Raw genomic sequence first — 24,242 nt, forward strand, 5'->3', positions numbered from 1 at the left:
GGTTGGGAGCCCAGTGCATCGTGGCACAAACCACTCAGAGAAGAGGAGAGGAGAAAACTCAGTGAGGAGGAGAGTAGAAAAAAGAAAGTGAACTACAGCCTCCCAGTCATTACAAATTGACTCCCTCTCTCTCCCTTTCTCTTCCTCTGTCACTCCCAGAAAGAAAGAACGACAGATAGAGAGAGAGAGAGAGAGAGAGAGAGAGAGAGAGAGAGAGAGAGAGAGAGAGAGAGAGAGAGGGAAGTGAAATGCAACCAATCGTGGTGCCCTGTGTTTGTTTTGCCGCAAACGCTGTGCAATGCAATGTGAGGTGAACTCGGGGATGCTGGGATATCAATAGCAAGCTATGTGAATGTGTACACGCCCATATGTGTCTTGTTTGAGTGTCCATTTCATTGTGTGCCAAACTGTGTGTCACTGTCACTGTATGTGTGTGTGTGTGTGTGTGTGTGTGAGAGAGAGAGAGAGTGTGTAGCATGCCATTATTAGAGTGTGTCGATACATGTGACTCTCTGTGTGTGTGTGTGTGTGTGTGTGTGTGTGTGTGTGTGTGTGTGTGTGTGTGTGTGTGTGTGTGTGTGTGTGAGTGTGGAGGGTGCTGCTGTGGAGCACCAGTCATCCCTGTCACCCTGAATCACATGAGGCCAGCTGCTGGACGAAGAGGGCCTCTCTCCCCCGCAGCCCAGAAGAGCACTGAGACTCTGGAAGAGCTCCTCAATCACACGCAGGAGATATGCACACTGACTGCTCACACACACACACACACACACACACACACACACACACACACACACGTATACACGCTCTGACCACTCTACAGCCTGTCAAAGACAGAAGGGATCTCATTCTGTCATGTGCATATACACACACACACATACACACATACACACATACACACACACACACGCCTGTGTGTATGCAAGTGCAAGTGCACACTCTTATTGAGAGGCACGCACAGATACACACTTTCAAGTGTCCGAGGCCAGAAATACACATAGGAGTGCTAACACATTCTATTGCTGACAGTTTTGTGCACACACACATATACACACACACTCTTGCTGACAGACCCGTACACAAAAACACACGTATACACACTGACACATTCTCATGCTGACAGGCCAATAGACACACACAGGTCACACACACACACACACACACACACACACACACACACAGAGACACAGACACAGACACACACACACACACACACACACACACACACACACACACACACACACACACACACTCACACCCACACAGATACACTAGTTCATCCTCCTGCTGACAGGTCAACACACAAACATACACACACACACACACGCAAACACACACACACGAGCCTCCAGAGTTTTGCTGCGAGCAGCAGAATGTTCTTCCCTGTCATTCCCGTCAAGGCGCCATCGCTCACTTTCAGAAACTCTGGCTGTGTGCTCACACTCGGCCGGGGCCCAGACACACTCCTCAGGAGGAACGCCCGAGAGAGCGGAGCGGTGTTTACGCACACACACACACACACACACACACACACACACACACACACACACAGCGGGCTGGTCAGTACCTAAGGTCAGGCTCCTGTGCGTGGCCAGATCTCGGCCATCCATTCATTATTAACAAGCTCGTCTAGAAACCCCGGCATTAGAGGAGGATGATGATGATGATGAGGGCCGCGAGGAAGGCCAGACGCCAGCTCTGAGTCCGTCTGTAGCCCAAACACCTGGCTGCATAAGTGTGTCACGCCACTGCTCTCATGCACACACAAGCACGCACGCACACACACACACACACACACACACAGATGCCAGCACACAAGCACACACACCAAACAAAAACAAAACGCAGTCTCCAGAGCCGTAACCATGGTGATAAACACACAGACAACTTTCTCTCTCTCTCTCTCTCTCTCTCTCTCTTTCTCTCTCTCTTTCTCTCTCTCCGCTCTAAAAATGGAAAGTGAGAGCAGGGGCCGAGGCATCTCATCGCTAGCAGACGGGCTGGGCGCATGTCCGTAAGCCAGATGGGCCCTACTGCTGTCCCCTCCAGCTTCTTTCTCCACCCCCCTGTTCTCCTCTCCCCTCTCCCCTGCCTCCAGGCACTGGGGTCCAGCCTCGGGCCTCCGCTGGATGCCGCGCTCTTTCATACACGGCCAGATGATCGGCCGGCAGCGACTTAAGATAATTGGGTACTTCTTCCCCCCCCAAAAAAGCGGGCGTATTTTTAGACGGCCCGGGCCAGGCGCTGGTGGAGTGGAACAGGGGGCCTTTGAGCGATGGCGGAGAAGGCGAGAAGCGGAGCGGGCAGCGGAGAGTCGAGCGTTTTGAGCTCGGCCAGCTGTTTCCTCGGGGAGATGAGGCCGGCTCTACCTCTCCATAAACACGCTTTTGGCAAGGTCCCACGATCCCGCCCTCCCTCTCTCCCTCTCTCCCTCCCTCTCTCTCTTTCTCTCTCGGCGTCTCTCCTTCTCATCAAGGAATGTTCTCTCTCTCTCTCTCCCCCTGGCTCTTAACATACCTTAAACAGACTAGTCAAGGGGGGGAACCTTTTCTCGGCTCTCCGTAAACAACGCTGCGAGGACAAAAGGCTCCAAGGCTCCTCTGTGTCAGGAGCCGCAAATACTTCCAAACAACACCAGAGGCATTCAGAGCCTGGCTGGCTGTAGAGGCCCTTTGGAGAGTCCACAACCACTTAAAGCGCCACCGCCCTTAACTCTGGCCTCCTCGACTTGACACGAGGATGACTCCGCATGCTTGTGCACTAATCAAATACGAGTGTCAATTAAGGCCAGAAATTGGTCATTACCTTCCATTTTACGTTAAGAGCTCAGGCTTGGGCGTTTCTCATTAAATAAGCCCCGCTTGGAAATTACAGCCGTTAGATTCAGAGCGGGCTGCCATTTGCTGGCTAGAGTACAAAGCTCGTTCTTCTCAAATGATGATCCTGTTTTCACTGATGAACCACTGCTCTGAACGTCAATAACAACAACCAACCCTATTATGTCCATGATTAAAACCCTGGCATCTGCGTTCATTTGTTTCCTTCATAAATGCATCTGTTTAAATGATGCGACTGTATTTAGGTCAAAGCCGTTGTAAGGGGAAGGGGAGGGGGGGGCATATTTGCACTGCAGACTCCATACTCCATAGCGCCTGAATGCATTGCACACAAAGAGACCTGCTGCTCACAAAACATAGATTTAATATCAGCCTGACAGCGCGGTGCAACAGGGATATTATGGGAAAATATCTCTTTTCAAAGGGCCGGTGTTCCACCTTGTTAACAAATAAAAGCCATTGTCGCCGGGAAAGGGAGGGACTGTCACAAAACACCACAGAATAAGACCCTCCTCTCTCTCTCTCCCTGTCTCTCTGCATAGCTTTCTTCCTCTGTATACTAGAATGTCACCATCTCTTTTGATACATGTCAGTCGGGGCATTCTTTAGAGCTCCTGTTAGTGGCACCGAGCAAACAACAGGTGCCTGGCTCTTTTTTTCCCCCTCCAAACAAACCGCACAAAGCCCTTATCCCTTTTTTTGCTAATGAGTGCAGTGCTGACATGCACTAATACTTAATAACCCTCATCAGAAAACAGCTTAATCTCCACAACACACTACACACTACACACTCACAAGCTGCTTCAAACAGATGAGAGAGAGACACTGAGGGACAGAGAGGGAGTGAGAGAGAGAGAGAGAGAGAGAGAGAGAAAGCTGGCTGCCTGCACACTACCGCCATCCTCATCTGAATTTTCTCTCACACAGTCCGCTGGGAGACACCATCTTCCACTCACAAGAAAGTACAACGCACAGGGGAGGGAGTTGCCTAGCAACCTGCCTCCTGGAGAAAAAGGCAGCAGCGGTAGCAGCAACAGCAGCCAGCAGCAGAAGCAGCCATTTCTCATCCTCAGCTTCAGGTCTGAAATCTAATAGCAGTGCCTGGGAGGGGGGGGGGGGGCATGAGGAAGAGGTATGTATACACACACAAGTAACACTGATAAAATTAAATCATGTGTTTCCTTCAATTAATTAGAAACAATTCCCCCTTTCTGCCTTTTAGTTCTGTCACTTTATGTGTGAGGGCTGAAGGTGATGTCACTGCCAGGTCAGAATAACATTCAAATCTAGCAATATAAAAGTATACAATCAGACAATGAAATAAAAAATACATGCAATACAATACATATATAAAATAACACACGGCCATCCACTGACAAAAATGCTCCTCAAGGAGCACACAAATAAGACAAGATATCAATCATCTCTCCATTGCCGTCTTGACCTACAAGCTCAGGGAGACAAACAAACGTGGCTTCAGTATCTGATCCATCAAATACCCAGAGCTCCCACACACACACACACACACACACACACACACACACACACACACACACACACACAAGTGGCTCTCTACATCTCTGTCATTCAGCCGAGTGATTGAATGGACCGACAGACGAGCCATGAAATGGATCACAAACAGGCCGCGGATGCTGCTGTTGTATGTGTATTTTTGGAGCAGGCGAGGGGTGACTGGAAAGGGTCAATGGCTATGAAAGGCTAAGGAGGAGGGGTCAGCACAGGTCACGGTGAAGAAAGCCGCAGGAAAACCGAGGCTACCGCCTCGCACCGTGCCAACAAAGCAAGAGTAGCTCTGGAGCTTCCCACCGTAGGAAAGTGATGATGGTGCTTTTCCAATCTCCTCTTCAAACGTGCAACTCGTCCGCTTTTCTACGCCAGTAATTCCCCTCCAGGCAAACTGGCAAACTGAAGCCCAATTCAACTACAGTTGGCCTGCTTTAGTCACAGTGGGCCTGCTTGCCTGCTGCCTACATTCTGTGATCATTACATTATTAGATGGCAACTGGTTGAGAGTCAGTGCTCTGATAAAAAACATCAAATATGTCTATGGGTTTTTTTTTTGGTGTGGTCTTGTTCCGCAACACGGCGTTAAAAATCGGCAGCCAGTTGGAGAGGTGAGAGAGGTCAGAGCGGAGACCGCTAGCCGCGTCCCCGTCGCCTCCGTGTCCAAGGGCCGTGAGTGGCCACACCGCAGCTGGGCCGCAAGCCGCAGGAGCGTGAGAGACAGGCACAGAGCGGAGGAGCGTGCGCGTGAATGACAACAAGCCTCCTGAGAACACCACCCGACCCCCACCCCACCCACGTACCCCCCACTCACCCTCCATCCATCCATCCATCCACCATCGCCGCTACACCCCCCACCCCCTCAACCCCCACCATTTACCCTGCTGACGGGCTCGCTGCCACAGCCAATAAGACAAGGAATGTTCCCCTGCAGAGAAGACTGCTCCCGAACACCCCTCGCCCCCCCCCCTCTACCAAAAGACACTCACACACAGACATCCTTTGTCTCCGAACAACGTCAGATCCCCCCTGGCAGGAGCTGATTCTCTGAGGCAGATTGTTTGGGCAGAGTTCGCTGCAGCCTCAGCTGGCTTCCACACAGACTCATGACTGAAGTTTAGGAGGTTCACACTCCCAGAGAGGAGCGTTCTTCATCATGGGAACTTCACAGTCCCTCAAAGAGCCTCAAACTGCCTCTACTAAACTTCCATACTACAACTACACCAAACAGCTGATGGCCACACCATACAACCATAGTCTAACACTCATCAGAAAGGTCCAAGTGCAGGCTTCCAGAAAATTCTATGGAGTGCACGCTGATATACAGTCCCAGTGAAGAGAATCTCGGTCTATTGAGGATTCCGACCTACGTCACTATGTCACTGTTCAGACAGGTCATCTCAGATCAGACAAGGCTCAAAGCTGAAGTTTTAGATCTGATCACTTGTATGGATGCAACTTCGACGCTACGTAGCTAATCCCACTCCTAAGTGCCGGCGTCCGAAACAGCAAAGGTCATGTTATGTTTGGTCTCGGTGAGTGCACTGCGATGGGCACAGGGAGGTGGGGAGGAGGCCAATCCGAGGGCCGCGGCATCGCCGTGGCAGCGCCGACACCGGGAGATAAAGGCCCTCCAAATGTCAGCGCTGGGGCACGTGGATGTGGCAGAGGAGCGGCAGGAGATGAGATGAGAGGGTCTGGAGGGCCTCCGAGAGCCGATGGCCAGATAACGCTGATGGAACATTTGGATAGGGGAGCAGGGACAAGCTGAGGGTGGGGCCGAATGTAAACATAATGCCCATATTTCCCACGCACCCCCTCCTCTCCCCTCTCTGTCTGTTTCTCTTCCCTCTATGTTCTCTCTCTCTCTCTCTCCCTTATTCATGTTTTTATTTTGTAGTGTTTAAACACACCAGATATTGTTTTAATAAAAGGTGTGTTAAGTCTTTCTCTCCCTCTTTCCCCCTCTCTCTCATTAAGGCTCAGGTACTAGTCAGGAAGTAATGTACCCAAATCCTTACTAAAGGAAGGCCAACTCTTAACCTGCAAAGCTTCAGTGAACATCCGGCTGTAGCATAATGGTGGATATGTAAAAAGTAAAAGCAGTAAAATATGCACTGCATAAAAAAGGATAAGCTGCAGATGGTTGGCTGGGCCTCCAGGAAAAACCAAAAGGAATGAGAGAGGGAGAGAGAGAGAGAGAGAGAGAGAGAGAGAGAGAGAGAGAAAGAAAAATGCAGGAAAATCGTGTGAGAGAGTGAGAGAGAAAGAGACTGAGGGACAGGAGAGAGAAGGAGTTCTAAAGGGGGTCCGTGAACATGTTTCCTACACTGAACAATGACACACACATACAGACACACACACACACACACACATGTGCACACACACACTCAAGAGGGGTAACCTAACACCGCGAGAGTGCTGGGCCACGCCTGGCTGCTCTCCTAAGAGAGACACACACATATGTGCGGTGCGCACACACACACACATGCACACACTCTCTCTCTCACACACACACACACATGCACACACTCACTCTCTCACACACACACACACACACACACACACACACACACACACACACACACACACACACACACACACACACACACACACACACACACACACACACACACACACACACACACACACACACACACACACACACACACACACACACACACACACACACAGAGAGCACGGCTCCACTCTGGGCGGGGCAGGGGGTAATACTATCCCCACGCCTGCTTTGTGTGCATGGGAGAAAGGGCTTTTCAGCACATAGGCCTATGTTACACAAGCCTGGATAGAAAAGGCTGTTCATGTACGCCGCGAATGTCTGCATGTATTTCAACGAGCTTGAGCATCTCGCTGGATCTGCATGTATGTGTGTCAACAACTTGCAAGTTGAAATACTGCTAAAAAAAAACCCTCATGCAAACAGAGCATGCCCCAAACCTCTTTGACACACACACACACTCACACACTCACACACTCACACACTCACACACTCACACACTCACACACTCACACACACACACACACACACACACACACACACACACACACACACACACACACACACACACACACACACACAGAGCATTTAACATGGCCGAGTGTGAGCACCCTCATCAGGCTAATCCTTAAGAGTTAATAAGAATCCAACGAGCAGCGGGGCCAAGAGGGGAGGGGGGGGGGGGGGGGGTTGGAGCTGGAGCTGGAGCTGGAGCTGGAGCTGGGTTTAGGCTGAGCTGCATTAGTTTGGGGTTGAGGAGGGGATGTACTTTTGTAGCTCAATCTCCAGCCCCACAGAGGGGGCCCCCTTGCCAGCCAGCGCTCATCCAGGCCCGCTCCAACCTCACGACGACGCGCCTGCCCTCGGCTATTGTGTGCTTCCCCACCCCCACCCCCACCCCCACCCCCCGACTGACCGTTGTATGAAATGTCAGCCCAGCTCGAGGGTCTCGGGGTCGAGGCTGGGCATTATAGTGCGGAATGTGTTCCATATTACATGTTACAGGCCTTATTGTGTGGGCTCCTTCACAGAACATTACAATCCAAACCCCCCCTAGCCCCCCCTCCATCCCCAACTCCCTCCTCCACACACACACACACACACACACACACACCCCACCCTGCTCTCCATTCTCCCCCTCCCACACAGCCCATCTCCCATCCCATTGATGGCAGCTCCTCTCCATTACATCCTTATTTCCACACTCTCTGTCTCCTCCTCATGCCAGGGACCCGGAGAGGACTAGTGGCTATTGGCCATGACAAAGGATTAAAAGCGGCTTAGGCTCCCTTTTGAGATTCAGGATTCTCTGACGGGTTTCGAAAAAAGGGGATTACTTTAAGATACACACACACACACATACACACACACACAGAAAGAGAAAAGGGACAGAAAAGACCACACTTGTATTTCTTGCTGCTTCCTACTCTAAGTGACGTCAGGTTTTGGTCAAAAGTCTGTTATCAAGTTTTCCTTTTAAAGTCCACCCACCCCCATCTTCACACCACCACCACTACTACTACTACTACTACTACCACACACACTCTCTCTACAGTAGATCTACTCAAATCTGGGGGGCTGGCCCCTATGTTGTTGTTATCCCCTACGGAAGCTGAGGAGGGACATGCCATGCTGGAGAGGAACAGCGTTAAGCCAACGGTAAGACGGCCAGGCCAGCGACAGATCAAGATCTTGGCAGAGGCCTCAGTGACAAAGTAGGCACCGCGAAAGGTGAGCTGAGGTTCCTGGAAGCCCCATCACCGCCCCTCCCCCCCACGGGCACCCTGCTGAGCGTCACCATCCTCGACGTCACGTCTGACAGTGCCAGGTGTAAAATGCCAGCATCTGCCAGCGTGCCCTTGCCAAGCGCGCTCCTTTCCCCCCAACGAGCCACCAGACTGCGGGGCTGAAGGGCTACGAGGACTCGAACGACCCCGTGAACCCCAGTGTCGCACTCTCATCCTTTTAAATGTCTCGCTAATGCATTCAGCACACTCAGGGCCTTTACACGGCTACAATCGTCGTGGGAACTTAGCCCCTTTGTCAGGTCAGTTCTTTGGCACGGCTCTCGGTGTGGCGCTGTTTGAGTCCATATGGGAGCTCACACACAACCACCAGGTGGGATCGGGAAGAAAGAGAGAGAGAGAGAGAGAGAGAGAGAGAGAGAGAGAGAGAGAAAAACTCACTTTGAGAAAGAGAGCCAGAAGGAGGAGGAAGAAATGAAGCGAGAAGGAGGAGGGAGAGAGAGGAGAGAAGAGAAAAAAAAGCCACGGGCACATTTTGTGGATAAAAGCCGGTTCTGCAATCTTAAATTGGCGCGCTGGTGAACGAGTGGCTGATAGGAGTGGCGCTCGGGGTCCTTATCTCCCGAGTTGTGCGTGTGCTCCCTGCACAGCCCTCCGTGGCTCGATAAGCCCTGCATGAAAAGACCTGTGCTTTCATGCTACGCTGAGAACGGACACCTTAATTACCCCAGAAGAGAGAAACAAAGGGGGGGGGGAGAAGAAAAAAATCTGAAACACCCACTAATGACGTCATCACCGGGCGAAACAAGCGATAAAAATTATACAGAAGCCGGGAATTGCTTCTAAGCCAGTTGCTTCAACGCCCTATAAGCTTTCCCCTTGATCACTTTCTCTTTTGTGAGCACGGATCCATTAACAGGTTGGCTAGGTATAAATGAGGCAAATCAAGTGGCCACCATATTGATTTTCCTCTTCCGCCTTTTATGAAATCAGTGCTGCTGGAGCTGGAGGAGGCTGTGTGGCGGTAAAGGGAGAGGGCTGCCCCGGTGGAGGGTAGGCTGCTGTGTGATGGCAGTTGGTGATACGACACAGAGCACAAAAGGGGCCTCAGTTCCAGCGGGGAGTTCTTCAAACTCCTGAAGCGTAGCTTCAAACCAAACCCCGACCAATCCCAAATGATCCAATATTAAATATAGCGCTGCAGTCTCTAGGGATATACGGACTGGCTAGTGGCTATGTGATTCAATCATAGTCTAACTCTGTGCCAGCAGTGATGCAGAGGGCTAATAAAGCCAGCATTTTCCATGTAAATCAACAAATGCACTTATGAAGCCAGATAGGCCATGGGGATTTAATGTCTTAAAAACTTCATTTCTTTTATTCCTCGGAAAAAAAATCCAGGCAAGATCTTTTTTTTCCCTTTATAATGGAATAGGGATAATTTAGGTCACGCTTTAATTGCAAATGCACATCTCTCCATTTCCTCCTCCTCCACTCTCTCTCTCACTCTCTCTCTCTTTCATTCTGTGTTTGTGCCGTTCCCCCTCCCTCACAAGCCAAAAAAACCCATGACTCAACGCAACGCAGACTCGCTGATGGCACAGCTTAGTGCGACGGGGATGCGCGTGAAGCCTCCACGCAGAAATGCCTTCTCATGAGACAAAGCGCAGGGCTCTCTTTCAAGCCACTGCCTTCACATGCTCCTAAGGACTAAAAAAGGGCCTGCCACAGAGACACAGACAGAGAGAAAGAGAGGGAGAGAGAGAGAGAGAGAGAGAGAGAGAGGGAGAGAGAGGGAGAGAGAGAGAGAGAGAGAGAGAGAGGGAGAGACTATGAATAGAGTGCATTGTCATGGTAGGCCCTCTCGGTGGCCGTGGTCTCGGTGAGGGCCCTCTGGCTTCCTGGGCTGAATAATTAGAGTCGAGGCAGCGGCCTCCAGAGAGGCAGGCTGGGGAGCAGGGCAGCAGGCAGGCTCCCATGACTCATGTGCTTTCTATCTCTCCCTCCGTCTTTCTCTCACTCCTTTTTTCGCTCCTTTTATTCTGTGTCTTCTTTTGCGTCATGTCTGTGACCTCCACTCTTTCCAGTCCACTCTCGTTCACTCGCTCACCTCTCTCTCCCTCCCTCCCTCGGCCTCTCTTTATCTCTGTCTGCTATGTTCTCTGGTTTTAGATCTCTTTTTTCTCTTTTCTCTCTCTCTCTCTCTTTCTCCATTGCCCACCCTTTCCTTCACTCCATTTGAGAGGCGCGGTGATCAGCCATGATACAGCCCCAGTCACGGCGAGAAATGAGATCCCTTCTGTGTCCCTCAGCCAGGGGGGCCGGGCCGGTCGGCCGTGACGCTGTCTTGGATAACGACCCAACCGACAGGCTGCCAGCATCTGTCGCCAAATATCACAGAGTGAGCAAACGTCCCTCTGCGTCAGGCTCCTCCTTCCCCCTTTTCTCTCTTTCCCTCTCCCTCTCTGCCTCTCTCCATTCCAACGAGCGCCACAGCCCTTTCTTTCCCTTCATCTGTCTCGCTGTCTGTCTATCCTTCAGAGCCCTCCGTCCGTTCCTGTCTTTTATTTTTCCGTTTTTTTTTTTCGGCGTCCCTTTTCTGCACACATGCACGGCCGAACAAAATGTGAGAAGCGGAGCGGGGGAAAAAAGATTGTCCATGACTGCTAACGTTTTCAACAACACGTGCTGCTGGGTCCAAAAACACAAAGGCACATTCTTTCCCATGCAGGGGAATGTGAAATTGAAAACAGAGCACATCAGCCAACCTTTTCCACCCACTTTCATTTTTTCCCCCTCCCTCTGTTTGTGTCAAAAAGACTCAGGGCTGTGTCTTTAACACTACCCATGTTTGGATTACAAGAATGTACATATTCATCAGACAGTCAACATATTGCCACCGAAATACAACCTTCAGCAGAGGTCACATTTTTGGCCTGTGTCACCACGCCTGGATCTCCAAGCTTGTGGATAACCATTGGGAAGGGTCCTCTGACACACCCGAACACAGAGTGGGCTTGGCAGCTCTCTTTCAAATAGGCCAAATTCTGGGAATGCCTGCTTCTCCTCATCAATGGTCAGACATTTGCTTTCAGTTCCCATCGGTGTAGTCCCCAAGTGTCCCACCTCTACCAAAGGCCTTGGGAATCAACACGGATGAGAATGAGCAGAAAATTGGCTCATTCTCACGCACACAAACTCAAAGAATCTATAGATCAATACCAAAGCATGGTTGTGTCAATGGTATCGCTGGTACCACATGTTTTTGCAAAGGTCTCCTGGTCCTCTGTACTCCTCATGGACTTTCTTTGAGGCATTATTATAGTTTCACATCCCCGATGAAAGCCCTGACCGAAAGGTTGATCTTTGCTGGACCAACTGACGTTTATTTGTTGGTGAAATAAGTGGGCACTATCATTACCAGAGAGTGGGCGGAAGAGTAGTCGATGGGATTGAGAAGGGAGGGTATTGATTGGTTGGTAATACAGCTTCTCAAAGGATTGCTGATATAAAAATAAGTGGGATGGACTCCTCTACTCTCTCTCTCTTCCTCTCTCCCTTTCGTAAGCTCAGCTGAAAGCTGTGTCATACTAGGGGGGTGCTGGGTGAAACCACCAAAACCTTGAAGGTTGCAGAGATCAACACCTCCCACTCTGGTAAGTCCAGTGTTGGACACGTAAATCTTTTTCTAAAAGATTTTCTAACATCCCCCAGAGCTCCATCGACCACACTTCCAGCTGCACACCACTTGTGAAAACCAACACATTCTCCGAGAGCAACAAAGCCACCAAAATGTCACATCACAAAAGCAGATCTGAAAACATTGACCAAGTCAGGACTTTTTCTCAGTGCCAGTGTGAGTTGCCTCTTTTGGGTGGAGGCAGTGTGGGTGCAGCAAAGAGGGCCCAGGATAAACCGAGAGCCCGACACAAGCACATTGTTCAGGAGCAGCACTGTGATATAAACAGAGGGGCCGATTGAGCCCACATGACCGCATTCCTCCAGAGTCTGCGGGGAAGCACTGGGATAGGCAAACTCAGGGAGGGGAGAGGACGCATGTGTGTCTGGGAGGGTGGAGGCCTCGCCAGGCCGTGCAGTTGCACAGCTCAAGAGTGGGTGACCTGTCTGCACTCAGAGGTCATATGACACCGGAGGCTCCTAACAGGGCCTTGTGCTAACCCCAACCAACCCACAGTTGCCTCACAGGGCACGACACGTACGTTAGCACTGAATTCCATGTGCAAGGCGTAGCCTTGCTAAGCCATGACTAGGAGTTCTTTACTAGCTTCCAAACTGAGAAAACCTTAACATATATCAGTAAGAATGTTAATTAGAACGACAAGCTAATCCGAACTGTATCCAAACTTTCAATGAGTTGGATATACATCAGAAATGGCTTCACAAGGAGGGGAGAAAACTTCTCTTTGATACCTATAAATGCTATTTTTTAAGCTAACTGAAGCAAAATGCAATTGATATTAAACCACATGCTTTGTGTTAAAAACTCTATTCTGGCCAGAATTTGTCAAGAATTAACTCATTTAAATCTAAAAGCAATTTCTCCAAGTGCTTTAGGAACATTTCTTGAGCATTAACATTTCAACAACTTCGGGTGGAATGAGACCATCAAGCTACAGTTGTAATGGCTGTAAAGTAGGCTAATGATTAACTAAGGATAATCCTATTTTATTGGCTGCAATTGGGTGGAACATCTAGGATGTTCTTCAGGCAGCATTTGGCACAGATTTCTTCCTTCCTGATATACTGTAATTACTCTTCTACACACCCTCATTGTGCTTTATGCAGGTTTGACAATTAGCCCTTAGTGTAAGTAATGAACAACTCTGGCAGGCCAAACAAATATGCTTAGATAAATGGCATGGCTATGCCTACATGAGTAAGACAGTCACAGGAAGCAACGTACAGAATTTCCCTAGACTAAGCTTCACTTCACTTTAACTGTCTCACTTCTTCACTGACACTCGATAAACCATCAGGGTGAGAGCTCAGTCTGCATAAACTCAGTGGCTCTCAATCAAACCTTCAGCGCACACAAAAAAAGGGGGGGGAAAAAGAAACGAGGAGACATCTGCAGCTGTTAGCCACACAAGTTCAACAGAGCTCTGCTGTTGCCTTGGTGGTGGCAGCAGCAGCGCATTCTTCTGCTCATGTGTTTGAAACTCAACCCCCCCTCCTCCTCCTCCTCCTCCTCCACTACCACCACCAGGACCAATCCCTTCCCAATCGCCACTCCTCCCAGCCTTGTGAAGTCATACAGGATGCCAGGTGTCTCCCTTTCCTATTTATTTAGCATGGCCACCTCTCTCCGTCTCTCTCTTTCTCTCTCTCTCGACAAGACAGACTGTGGAAAGGAAACAGAGCCTGTACCTCATTGCTTGGCCACGGGGTCAAAGTTCACTCAGCGCTCCCTCCTCCCTCGGCATGTACAGGATGTGGGTGTTTGGGAGCATGTACATGGCATGTGTGTGGAGGTAACAGGCAGCTAGGAAGGCAGTCAGTCAGGCAGGCAGGCAGGCAGCAGCTGTGCACTCTGGTTTTGGGAGGGTCTCTGAGGTGCGGGCTGAGAGCCAGCTCACTCCGAGGGGGCCAGTGGGGACCCGGGCCTGAGTGGCTACTGAGGCTCAGCAGGGGCCCCCGTCGACGAGGCGGGGGGAGAGCTGAGCTGAGTTGAACGGGCGGCCCCTCAGCAGCGAAGGAAGGCCCTGGAAGTGCGGGGGCAGCCGGGTGTGAAATTGTTTACTGACTTTCTCGGAGGACGCCAAGCTACTCTTAATAATTAATGATAACGACAGCGCACAATTACAGGTCATCGCTGCGTGTGGGGGGAGAGGAGGAGGAGGTGTTGAGTATGACCTTGGCTCTCTTCATAGTCACACTTTCTCTCTCTCTCTCTCTCTCTCTCTCTTCCTCTCTCTCTGTTTATCAGTATGGGCAAGATCATGAGGGAGTCCAACTCAGGTTGCTTGGGGATGGTAGACTGGATTTCTGATATTATCACAGCTTTGGTATCCCTGGGCATCCTTCAAACAGTCACAACAAAGAAGTAAACAACAGAGTTTCGGTCTCAAAGAGAACGAGCCAAGGGAAAAACCCCTCACACATACTTTTTTCCAGGCTCAGTTAAAAGAGTCTTAGTGTCCGCGCCAGTGGAATTCACTGCATTCACTCAAGTATGTCAAATGCTCCAAAAGCAGGCAATTTTTTAAACATCTAAAAATAGTGATCAAAGTGTATCAAACTATATTGGGTATTAACCTCTAACCTTTTAGAGGTCATGGGGTCAACAAGGAACAGTGATTGGATTAAAGATGAGACTGAGCAATCTGAAGGTCAGTGGGATGACATAATCCCTGTGGCAGCCAGCACTGGAAACAGCTCCATGGTAGCAGATGGGACTCAGACACGCACACACAAACGCACACACACACTCTCTCTCTCTCTCACACACACACACTTACTTACTTACTCACTCACATACACATAAACATAAACAAAAGAACACACACACTCACACTCACACACACAGATTCACTTACAAAGCAATAACACAGCCATTCTGCATTTTCTTCCTCACACAGGGACTATTTTATGGTGTGTTCAACAGATGTACTGCTTTCTCAGCACATTTCAACCAAAGATACAGAGGGAGGTCAGACAAGGGAAGGAAATCCATCATCTATCATTTTTTAAATCCCTTGTCTGGTGGCATTTGGAAAGAGTGCAGGGACCCGTTTGATCGCAAAAAAATGGCTGTTGTGTGAATCTGCAGCCCAGAACCAGAACCCGAAAGCCTGTTCCAGACAGACACTGGGGCCGGGGAGTCTGTGCTTCCCTCTGTGACAGCAAGCCCTGTCTGCAGGGGAAGGGAAGAGGAAATGAGGTCTTGCAAGGTGCCTCAACATCTGGCTCCTTCACTGTGAGGTGAATTTCATGACTCTCTTTGAGATCCAACCCACTATTTAATTACCTGCGAATGAGACAAACAAAACTCACAGTTTTGAGTTCAATGCGGGCCAATGTGGAGATATGCCATAATACACACAGTGGGTGCAAGTGGCTTCGGGCTGGAAACGTGGCTTGGAAAAAGTAACATGCGGGCAGGCAGGCAGGCAGGCTGCATAGTCAGGGAAATACTCTGACTCCTTTGTGGCATTCAAGAAATGCCATGGCTCATCTGTAGAGCCATGTTGCTGTCTGTGATGCCACAACCCTCACACTGCTAGCCAGGGTAACACACAACCTGAAGACCTGACTGCCAACCTCCCTGTCGGCCCTGATAAACTTAACACGCCCGTCAGTGTGTGCATGTGTGTGTGCATGTGTGTGTGCGTGCGTGCGTGCGTGCGTGCGTGCGTGCGTGCGTGCGTGCGTGCGTGCGTGCGTGCGTGCGTGCGTGCGTGCGTGCGTGCGTGCGTGCGTGCGTGTGTGTGTGTGCATGTGTGTGTGTGTCCACGCATTTAAATGCCAGACACTGCAAAAATACCAGCAGGATACATGTTATGGAATACCTGACATTCCCCGCCCCCCCAAAAATGTAACCAGATTCCAAGGCGTCCCCTACTGTCGCCCACACAGGAGCGCAAACCTGCCGGTGATCAAAGCATCCTTTTAACTGCAGATCTGAAAGTGAGCTGACCTGAGCAGCCCCCACTGAGAAAATCACGCCAATCGCAACAACATCGAGCTTCAAGGGAACTGAGATTTATAAACAACAATAAAAAAAAAAAAAACCTCCGGAGGAATGCTTTAAAAATAAAAGGGGATGATAACGAGATGGCATGACGGCACATTCCTTGTTGCCACGGCAGCAAACTGCTACAGTCGGCTCTCCTCTCCAGTGTTCAAGGCAGTTTTGTATTTCGTCTGAGAGGCGGAGGGAGGGGTGGAGACATTTGGATAAGGAAACTATTTCCTCATGTCAGACAGACACATATGGCCATACCATCACTAAGGAAGGACACATACCTTACATTCCCATGGGAGATGTGTTACAGCTTGGTCACTGTAGTCACACACACACACACACACACACACACACACACACCGCACACACACACACACACACACACCTGTTGACCACACAAAAGCCAAAATGTACTAAAATCATTCTTAGCACTCTGTCTACACTTACAGTAATGCCCCAAACCGGATGCAAAGTGCAGTGTGTTCTATAAAAAGGCAAATCATATCAAACACATCCTTAATGCATTAGGCCTTATAATACTGTAAACACTTTACTGGATGTGTGTTTTTAATTCAGAGTCAGAGTGTGTTTGTTTGTGTGTGTGTGTGTGTGTGTGTGTGGCACAGAGAAAGAGAGAGAGAGAGAGAGAGAGAGAGAAAGGCATTAGCATACTCTTCATTTCATTCAACATTCTGTCCATTAAGAGATCAGTACGACTCAGAGAGAGAGGACAATGGCTTGGCTAGAGATGACACGGCAAATCTGTTCTGCTTGAATCCTGCGCTAAAGCACCAACACATCATCAGATGCATCATCGGAGATGGCCCAGTGGCAGACAGCACTGACAGCCAGGCTATATTCTCTCCTGGAAATCCATCCTCTCCCCAACACTTGACACCGTCAATGTGCGCTAAGACCTCTTCACTGTATACAGAAATCAACACGAACAGCAAAAGTGGAAATGAATAAATAAATAACACTCGTATCATCCGTGTCAAAATGACCGAGGGCAGGCCAGTCGTGCGGCAGCATCCCCTCGTGTGTGTGTGTGTGTGTGAGCGAGCGTCTCCCTGCACCACGCTGGCCCCCCTGATGAAAGGGGTCCTGACCACGGCCTCGGTAGATGTAGGTCACAGAGGATTGTTCTAATCCGAGCCCCCGGAGACTCTTCGTTTTACAACTTAAACCAGACCTCCTGTTAATGCGACACCGGCGTGTGAAACCTGATCCCCAGGCTTTACCCGACACTTAAGGAGCTAATGTTGATTTTGGCTTTTTAACAATCAAAGGGGGGCCTCTTCGCGTGGACACTGGGCCCCCAAGAAGGATAGAGCGCTGTTTGGGGATAATACCAATACTATTGAGTTCAGGCTCAATTAAATCACTCATTCACTCTCTCTCTCTCTCACTCACTCACACACACACACACTTTCTCTCTCTCTCACACACACACACAAACATACACACATGCACACATACACACATGCACACACACAAGAGGAGGGAGCACCGCCCAGCTCACAGGGGACCCGTGAATCTGCTACAGAATGAGCCAATCACAGCCCCGCAAGGCTCATAAAAAGTAGGACACAAACCTACATGGAGCAAAACAAACATGAATGATGATGTCAGACACAATTGTGTGTAGAATTAAGTGAATTCCCCTTTATATTCCCCACAAGTAGCCTGTTTATTTAAACACTGATGTGTTGAAGGATGCCTTGTAAATCAGCTTAGGAGTAACTGGACCAGGGGTCAAAATTAACTTTTTGAAATGTGAATATCTACCAGCCAGAGACAGATGAACTGGTGAAATCCACCAGCCATTCAATAGGAAATACTTATTTTCTGTCTGAAATCTACCAGCCAACTTAAAAATTTACCAGCATTTGGCTGGTGGCTGGTGCTAATTTTGAGCCCTGAACTGGACTTGCACAATCTGGGTTTGTGGGTGAAATACAGATCAGGGAAAGTATTAGTCAAAGCACTACAGTTCAACAGAACTTGATGAGTCAAATTCAACTGCAACGTTTGAATTGCGAATATAAATATTTTGTGCTCAGGTCATTACATGGTAAATTAAAAACGAATCTCCCCATGTCACACGGTATTGTAAATACCACGACTGAACAAGATCGAGCTGGTTTGATCTGCGCAGACTCATCATCACTATGGCAACCACTGATTAAATGAAAACAAAAGGGACGCGGTGATGTTGCTGCCCATGCGCTTTAAACCCTGCAGTCTTGTCTGGCGGTAATGACATCACCCTTTTGATTCAAACATAAACACACATATACTTGCGAACCCACACACACCCACACAGAGCTTACAGATGACCGAGTGACACAGAACTTCCGTCAGGAGATAAGAGGGCTTATCTTCCACTGGGTCCAACAGCTCTTTATTGCACACTGTGCTTTTGGCCCATTTCTGTACAGTTATGGGCGGGGTGCTAGTTCAATGAGTTTAAGTCACAGGGACAGGTGTTCCAACTGTCAACAGGTCAACTGCGCCCTCTCCCTCTCTCACAGACACAAACACACACACGCTCTGACACACACTCACCTACTCTTTCACTCAACCACTCTCTCTCTCTCTCTCTCACTCAATCACACTCTGTCTCTCTCTCTCTCTCTCTGTCTCTGTCTCTCTCTCTGTCTCTCTCTCTCAATCTGTCCTCTCTTTGCTGTCCTCTCACCTTTTGTACTGTTGGCCCCTGTCCACTTCGAATCATGCATCATGTCCGACGGCAGCCACTGGCTCTCTGCTATGATTTACATGTGATGCCAGGACCACCCCTAATCCCCTCACCCCAGAAGGGGAGGATTTATGGTGCCCTGTCACCCTTCTCAATCATGACTGGGCCGGTCCCCCCCCCCCTCCTCTTCCCCCACCCCGCCCCCAGAAGGGCATGGAAGTACTCACATAAGCACGGCCATAAAACACGACTCAGGCCGAGACCTTGAGGTCTTCTGCCACATGCCGTGGGAGCCACGTGGGGCAGTGCAGTCCACGGTCTTCCGCACATCAATTGCAGCGTCTCGCTGCCATCTCACCGGTTTTTTAACTCAACAGGCTACGGCTACGGAGCACGCCGCGGCTAGACCGGCACTCGAGAACCAGCCAGCCGGGGGAGAGTGGCGGCGCGGCGACGCACCGACTGTACACTTCACACACTGCCGTCAGGCTGTCACTCGTCCATCAAAGGCCACTCATTATAAAGGCCCCCTGGTTGTACTCCGACGAAACAAGTCCACGCTGTTGGTGAGTGACAGGTTGCAGCGACTGACATGTGCAATGTGCCGTGATGGAGAGGGAGCCAGAGAGAGCGAGAGAGAGAGCACTTTCCACCATCGGCACGCACACAAACCCAGTCCCTGGGTAAACTGTTGGTCCATCAGTGGCCAGGCAAGGTAGGGTTCACTGACGGGACACTGGGGCAACAGGCCTTTGTAAACTGTTGGTCCATCAGTGGCCAAGCAAGGTAGGGTTCACTGATGGGACACTGGGGCAACAGGGCTTTATAGCACCCTTACAGAGAGGGGAAACGAGAGAGACAGAGCAGAGTGTGCCTCAGGGGTACCTATCCTCCGTCAGACCAAAAACTGGAAACAGCATGTAAGGAGAAGAGACAAAACAAAGAAGACAAAAAAAACTAATGAGGTATGAAAGGCATTGAAATTTAGCTGTTCTTTTGTCCTGATAAATACAGAAACTTGAAACATGACGAACGCAGAAATAGGTCCGGGTATGTTTTCTGAGAGAGACCTTCACCTGTTCTGTCATTACAGCCCTCTGTTGTCAACTGAAGTGACATAATCCACAATCCTCAAAGATAGTGGATAGACAACATGCCAATGAGTTGCCGTCATCAATTATTCAACAACCTTACCACGTCGTCCTCTGCATTTCGGTGAACTAGAGTGACTACACCTTTTATTGTTCATTCATTCGGGGCCCCAAATGAGAGGGACTTGTTGACGTGATAGCTTTGGTCTCTGCTGACAGATTTTGGCAGGGGAGGAAGCCATACTTTCACCTGCACAAGACCACGTGATGCGCAACTGCACAGCTCCGATTTTAGAGGAGACCATCAGTGATTGTCATGGCAATGAAGGGGTTATGTGGGCCGCTGCTCTGACTCTGCGCAGTGGAGCACCAGATGCCGGAGGCCTTGGAGGATGTGTAAAATGAGGCCCAGATGTGACCGAAGTGGAGGACTGCATTATGGGGGGAAGATTTCAAAAAGCTGCAGGAAGTCCAAAAAGCGCTGATCCCAACACCCCCCCGTTCCATCCCAGGCTCGCATGTCTCACTGCATCTACTGTAATAAACCCGCTGGCATCGTTATAGTCCTCCATGACGGTGACATCGCCAAGCACAACAAATAAGTAGTCAATGTAACATTGTAGGCTGTATGCAGGGATATGTTTGGGCAATTCTATTATCAGGAACATATGCAGTAAGTCCATGCTCTTTGTAGTCTACTAGTATCAATAGAATCGGACAGAAATAAATGCTTCTATGTCTCCTAGCCTATGCTGAAATAAGCTATTCCACAGGACTGGTGATGTCATCATACTATTGAATTAGAAATCATGAATACTCTTCACAGCACTGGCTTGTTCAGTTATCAATTTCAGGCAACAGGATCATCACATTTCCCACAATCTATGCTCAAGGCATAACCCATTAATCAGGACTGGTGATGACATATCTAAGAGCATATCAATGTGAATGCATATAGGTGTCGGTCTATATCTAGGCTATATCTGTAGAATTGCATCCTGAAAAGAAAACAAACTATCCTTCCCAATTTCATTGCAATGTTTTCATATGGCCAGTTCTTCAGTTGCATAGCTCCGGGCAAATGGTTTGCTAATAGAAGCCCAGGGTGAAGGATAGACGATGCCAGCCAAACGTCTTCATTTCGCTACACCACTGTGCCGTTGTCCTAACCGAAGGGTCCCGTCTGTCTGGGACGAAGTTAATTCAAAAGGAGTAGGCGGGACCGAACAGTCGCGAAAACATAGCATTGGGTTACATTCCACATAGCCAAAAAAATCTGCAAATGGCACATTCGCGTACAATCCTAGACTACAGCAAAACAAGCACTGGAGCTTGTGCTGATGTAGGACTCGAGCATAGCAAGCATACGCTACAATAGTGATACTGAGGCAAACGAAAAATTAACTCGGTAGCCTAGGAGGTAGGCCATATGTGTGGTTGTGAGTATTCATATATGTGACCATTCACAGCGAAATCAGTCGTTTTGCGCACATCGTTATTTTGAGAAAATCAACAATAACAAACTTCCGGGTTGAATTTCACGTTTTCGCATAATTCGGCGGTATACAGTCTACAGTTTCATATCGTGAACGCATTTCACTGAAAAACCTACGTTTTGACTGTTAAACCCGGCGAAGATTCAACACATTTGCTGTCATTCCCGTTGTGCACGCGCCGCTTAAACAGGTGATTTCTCCTCTTCTGGCATATCGTGACAGGAGAACCATGTCAACTTTGGATGCGGTTATCTTAGCGATAGTTTGTGTAATACCCTCGATATACATATCGTTGGAAAGCTTAGTTTATGGCCGTTCACGTGAGCACAATAACTTAATTTACTAAATTTTACCGAAACGACTGGTTCCGCTTTACAGGGTCACATATCTTATATCACTAATATATGGATCCCAAAGCTAGAGTATAGGCCTGCATGATAATTTGACAATAACCCCCCCCCCCCCTTCCCGAACACAGTCCATGGAAAACGAGAAGAAACGTGAGGCCAAAACATCCATGGGCGTGCATGTTAAACAAATTCTGGTCCACTTAGGCTATCGCCTTAAATGGTTCAGTTCTGCACATAACGGACAATCACGCACAGCAGCAATGAAAAACCACTAGGATGACGGAACAAACAAAATACAGATTTGAGACCACTGCATTGCCTACCCTATGGAAAACACTGCGTTAAAATCAATGGAAAACATAGACCGTATAACATAAACACATTTTAAGGCATTTTCCTTGACTGGTAGCAAGTGAAAAAGACAGAAAAATAGTCTAAGATACAAGGTTATGGCATTTGGGTAAGGCACGATTTGTCTGACAATCAGATTTTAGGAATATCATCGCTTACAGTCTGATCGACTGGGTTCAAATGTCCAAAATATAGCTATTTCATTGGCACTGAATCGTCTTCGGAAGACCATTGTTTTATTTCTAACGTAGACAATCTTGGATACCGTATTGTAGCCTTAGTCATTACAGCCTGCATTCGAATCAGAATAAATGAACTGGGTCTCACAAGGAACTCCGAAATGGGCTACAACAGTCTTCAAGTCTTCGGTTGTTAAATTCAAGGTCAACTAAACGGTTTTAGACCTGTGTGCAATAATGATGATGCTGGAGACAGTCGAAGGAGACAAAGAAAACTGATGACATTATATAGCAGGCTGTCGTTTTCCAACTGGATATTCTGTATTTGCTGTAAAGGCAGTTTGAATGATAATTGCATTCAACATCTGGTGGTGGTGGTGTTTTGAAGGAGGGAGGGGGAGGGGGTAGGGGTGTTATCAGATATTCTCCGCTACAACCGCTTTTAGTTAAAAATTGAATGATGGACAGTAAAATTAGTCTTACCCTCCGATAACTCCAGCTCCAACTCAGCTAATCTGGCTCGCACCTCCAAAGGAAGGGGCAGCGCATCGCGGTCCGCCATTGTCCGTTTTAAAATCACTCTCGTCCTTTCTTCTTTCTCTCGCTCTCAACCAAGTCTTTCAACGCTGCCCTTTCTCCCCACCACAGAAGAACATAAGGGCAGAGGAGGTGGTCGTCCGAGCAAACCGTCGAGGAACAATAATGCTTAGATATTTTTTCTTTCTCAGCGAAACCCCGCCATATCTGTGCGTCTCCTCTATTGGACTCTGTGCAGTAACGTCTTGAGTGCAATGCTGGGCTGTCAGTGCGTCGGTGTGGCTCGCCGTTCGCAGCGGTGTTTGCGGCTCCTGCTTCTTTTACTGTCACCCTCGCATGACGCAAGGGGACGTGCGTTGTGCCATTACCAGACGAGGGCGCTAACTATCGCTTTCATGTGGCAGACTTGTTAGGCCTACTGTAGGCTACCCCATCCAACCGCTCCCTACACGCCCCCACACGTGAGGGGCATAAACGGCACGGACAAGTCATTCCATTCAGACACAATCTTCTATATTACAAAGGCCACACTGTCGGTACAGTCGAAATAAAGGCTGTGAATAACCACTGGAATGTGATTTCTGCTTTTATTCCAACTATGTATAATTACAAAACAAAAGCAATTAATGAAACCATATTTAATTACTTTTTTTTTTTTTTTTTTGCTGAAGTTTCCGCCAATTTCATTCATTCTTGCCATTTTAGCCTACCAGTGACGACTTCTTAACTTCTAACATCAAAACTGATGTTAAATCTTCCCTATGGAATCTACCACGCAAGTGGCGCCCCCTTGTGAACACGTTGGCGTTGCATTTGCTCCAGGGGGACGTTGAGGAGTCCCAGGTAAAATGTTTGGTTGAAGGTCTTTCTGAAGGAGATTTAAGGTACAGTAAGCGACGCTGGATGACTCATGCGTTTGTTTTTTTTTAGCATATGCTTTTGTCTAAAGCAAATTCCATTATATTTGAAGCAAAGACAAAACACTATTGATGTGACACCCTTCAGTGATCCCCAGAACTCCAGTGTTATTTTGTGTTTATATGTTTGATTAACAGGCCTCGCCCACATGGTTCGTTTCCAGTTCACACAGCTAGAGCAGTTCAAGATGACCTTTTTTTAAAAAAAAAGCACAAGCAGATAGTCAGTAGAGAGTCGATGAATGTTACAAATAGTGTTAAGTGTTACCCTTCCTTTAAAAGGCACAATCCATG

At 48.8% G+C, this 24,242-nt stretch overlaps 1 protein-coding gene across 2 annotated transcripts in view; it reads right to left on the reverse strand.

The window, feature by feature from the left end:
* Window positions 1-23,297, reverse strand: part of dip2ca (disco-interacting protein 2 homolog Ca) — a 98,396-nt gene extending 75,099 nt beyond the window's left edge. For both annotated transcript variants that reach the window (XM_062521898.1, XM_062521897.1), the window contains exon 1: window positions 22,978-23,297. In XM_062521898.1, coding sequence (XP_062377882.1) covers window positions 22,978-23,056 — 79 coding nt within the window. In that variant the 5' untranslated portion in view covers window positions 23,057-23,297. The remainder of the gene's footprint in view (window positions 1-22,977) is intronic.
* Between the last annotated feature and the right edge of the window lie 945 nt (window positions 23,298-24,242).

The sequence above is a fragment of the Sardina pilchardus genome, chromosome 19 (genome assembly GCF_963854185.1).
Source record: "Sardina pilchardus chromosome 19, fSarPil1.1, whole genome shotgun sequence".
In the NCBI taxonomy this organism is placed as follows: Eukaryota; Metazoa; Chordata; class Actinopteri; order Clupeiformes; family Clupeidae; genus Sardina; species Sardina pilchardus.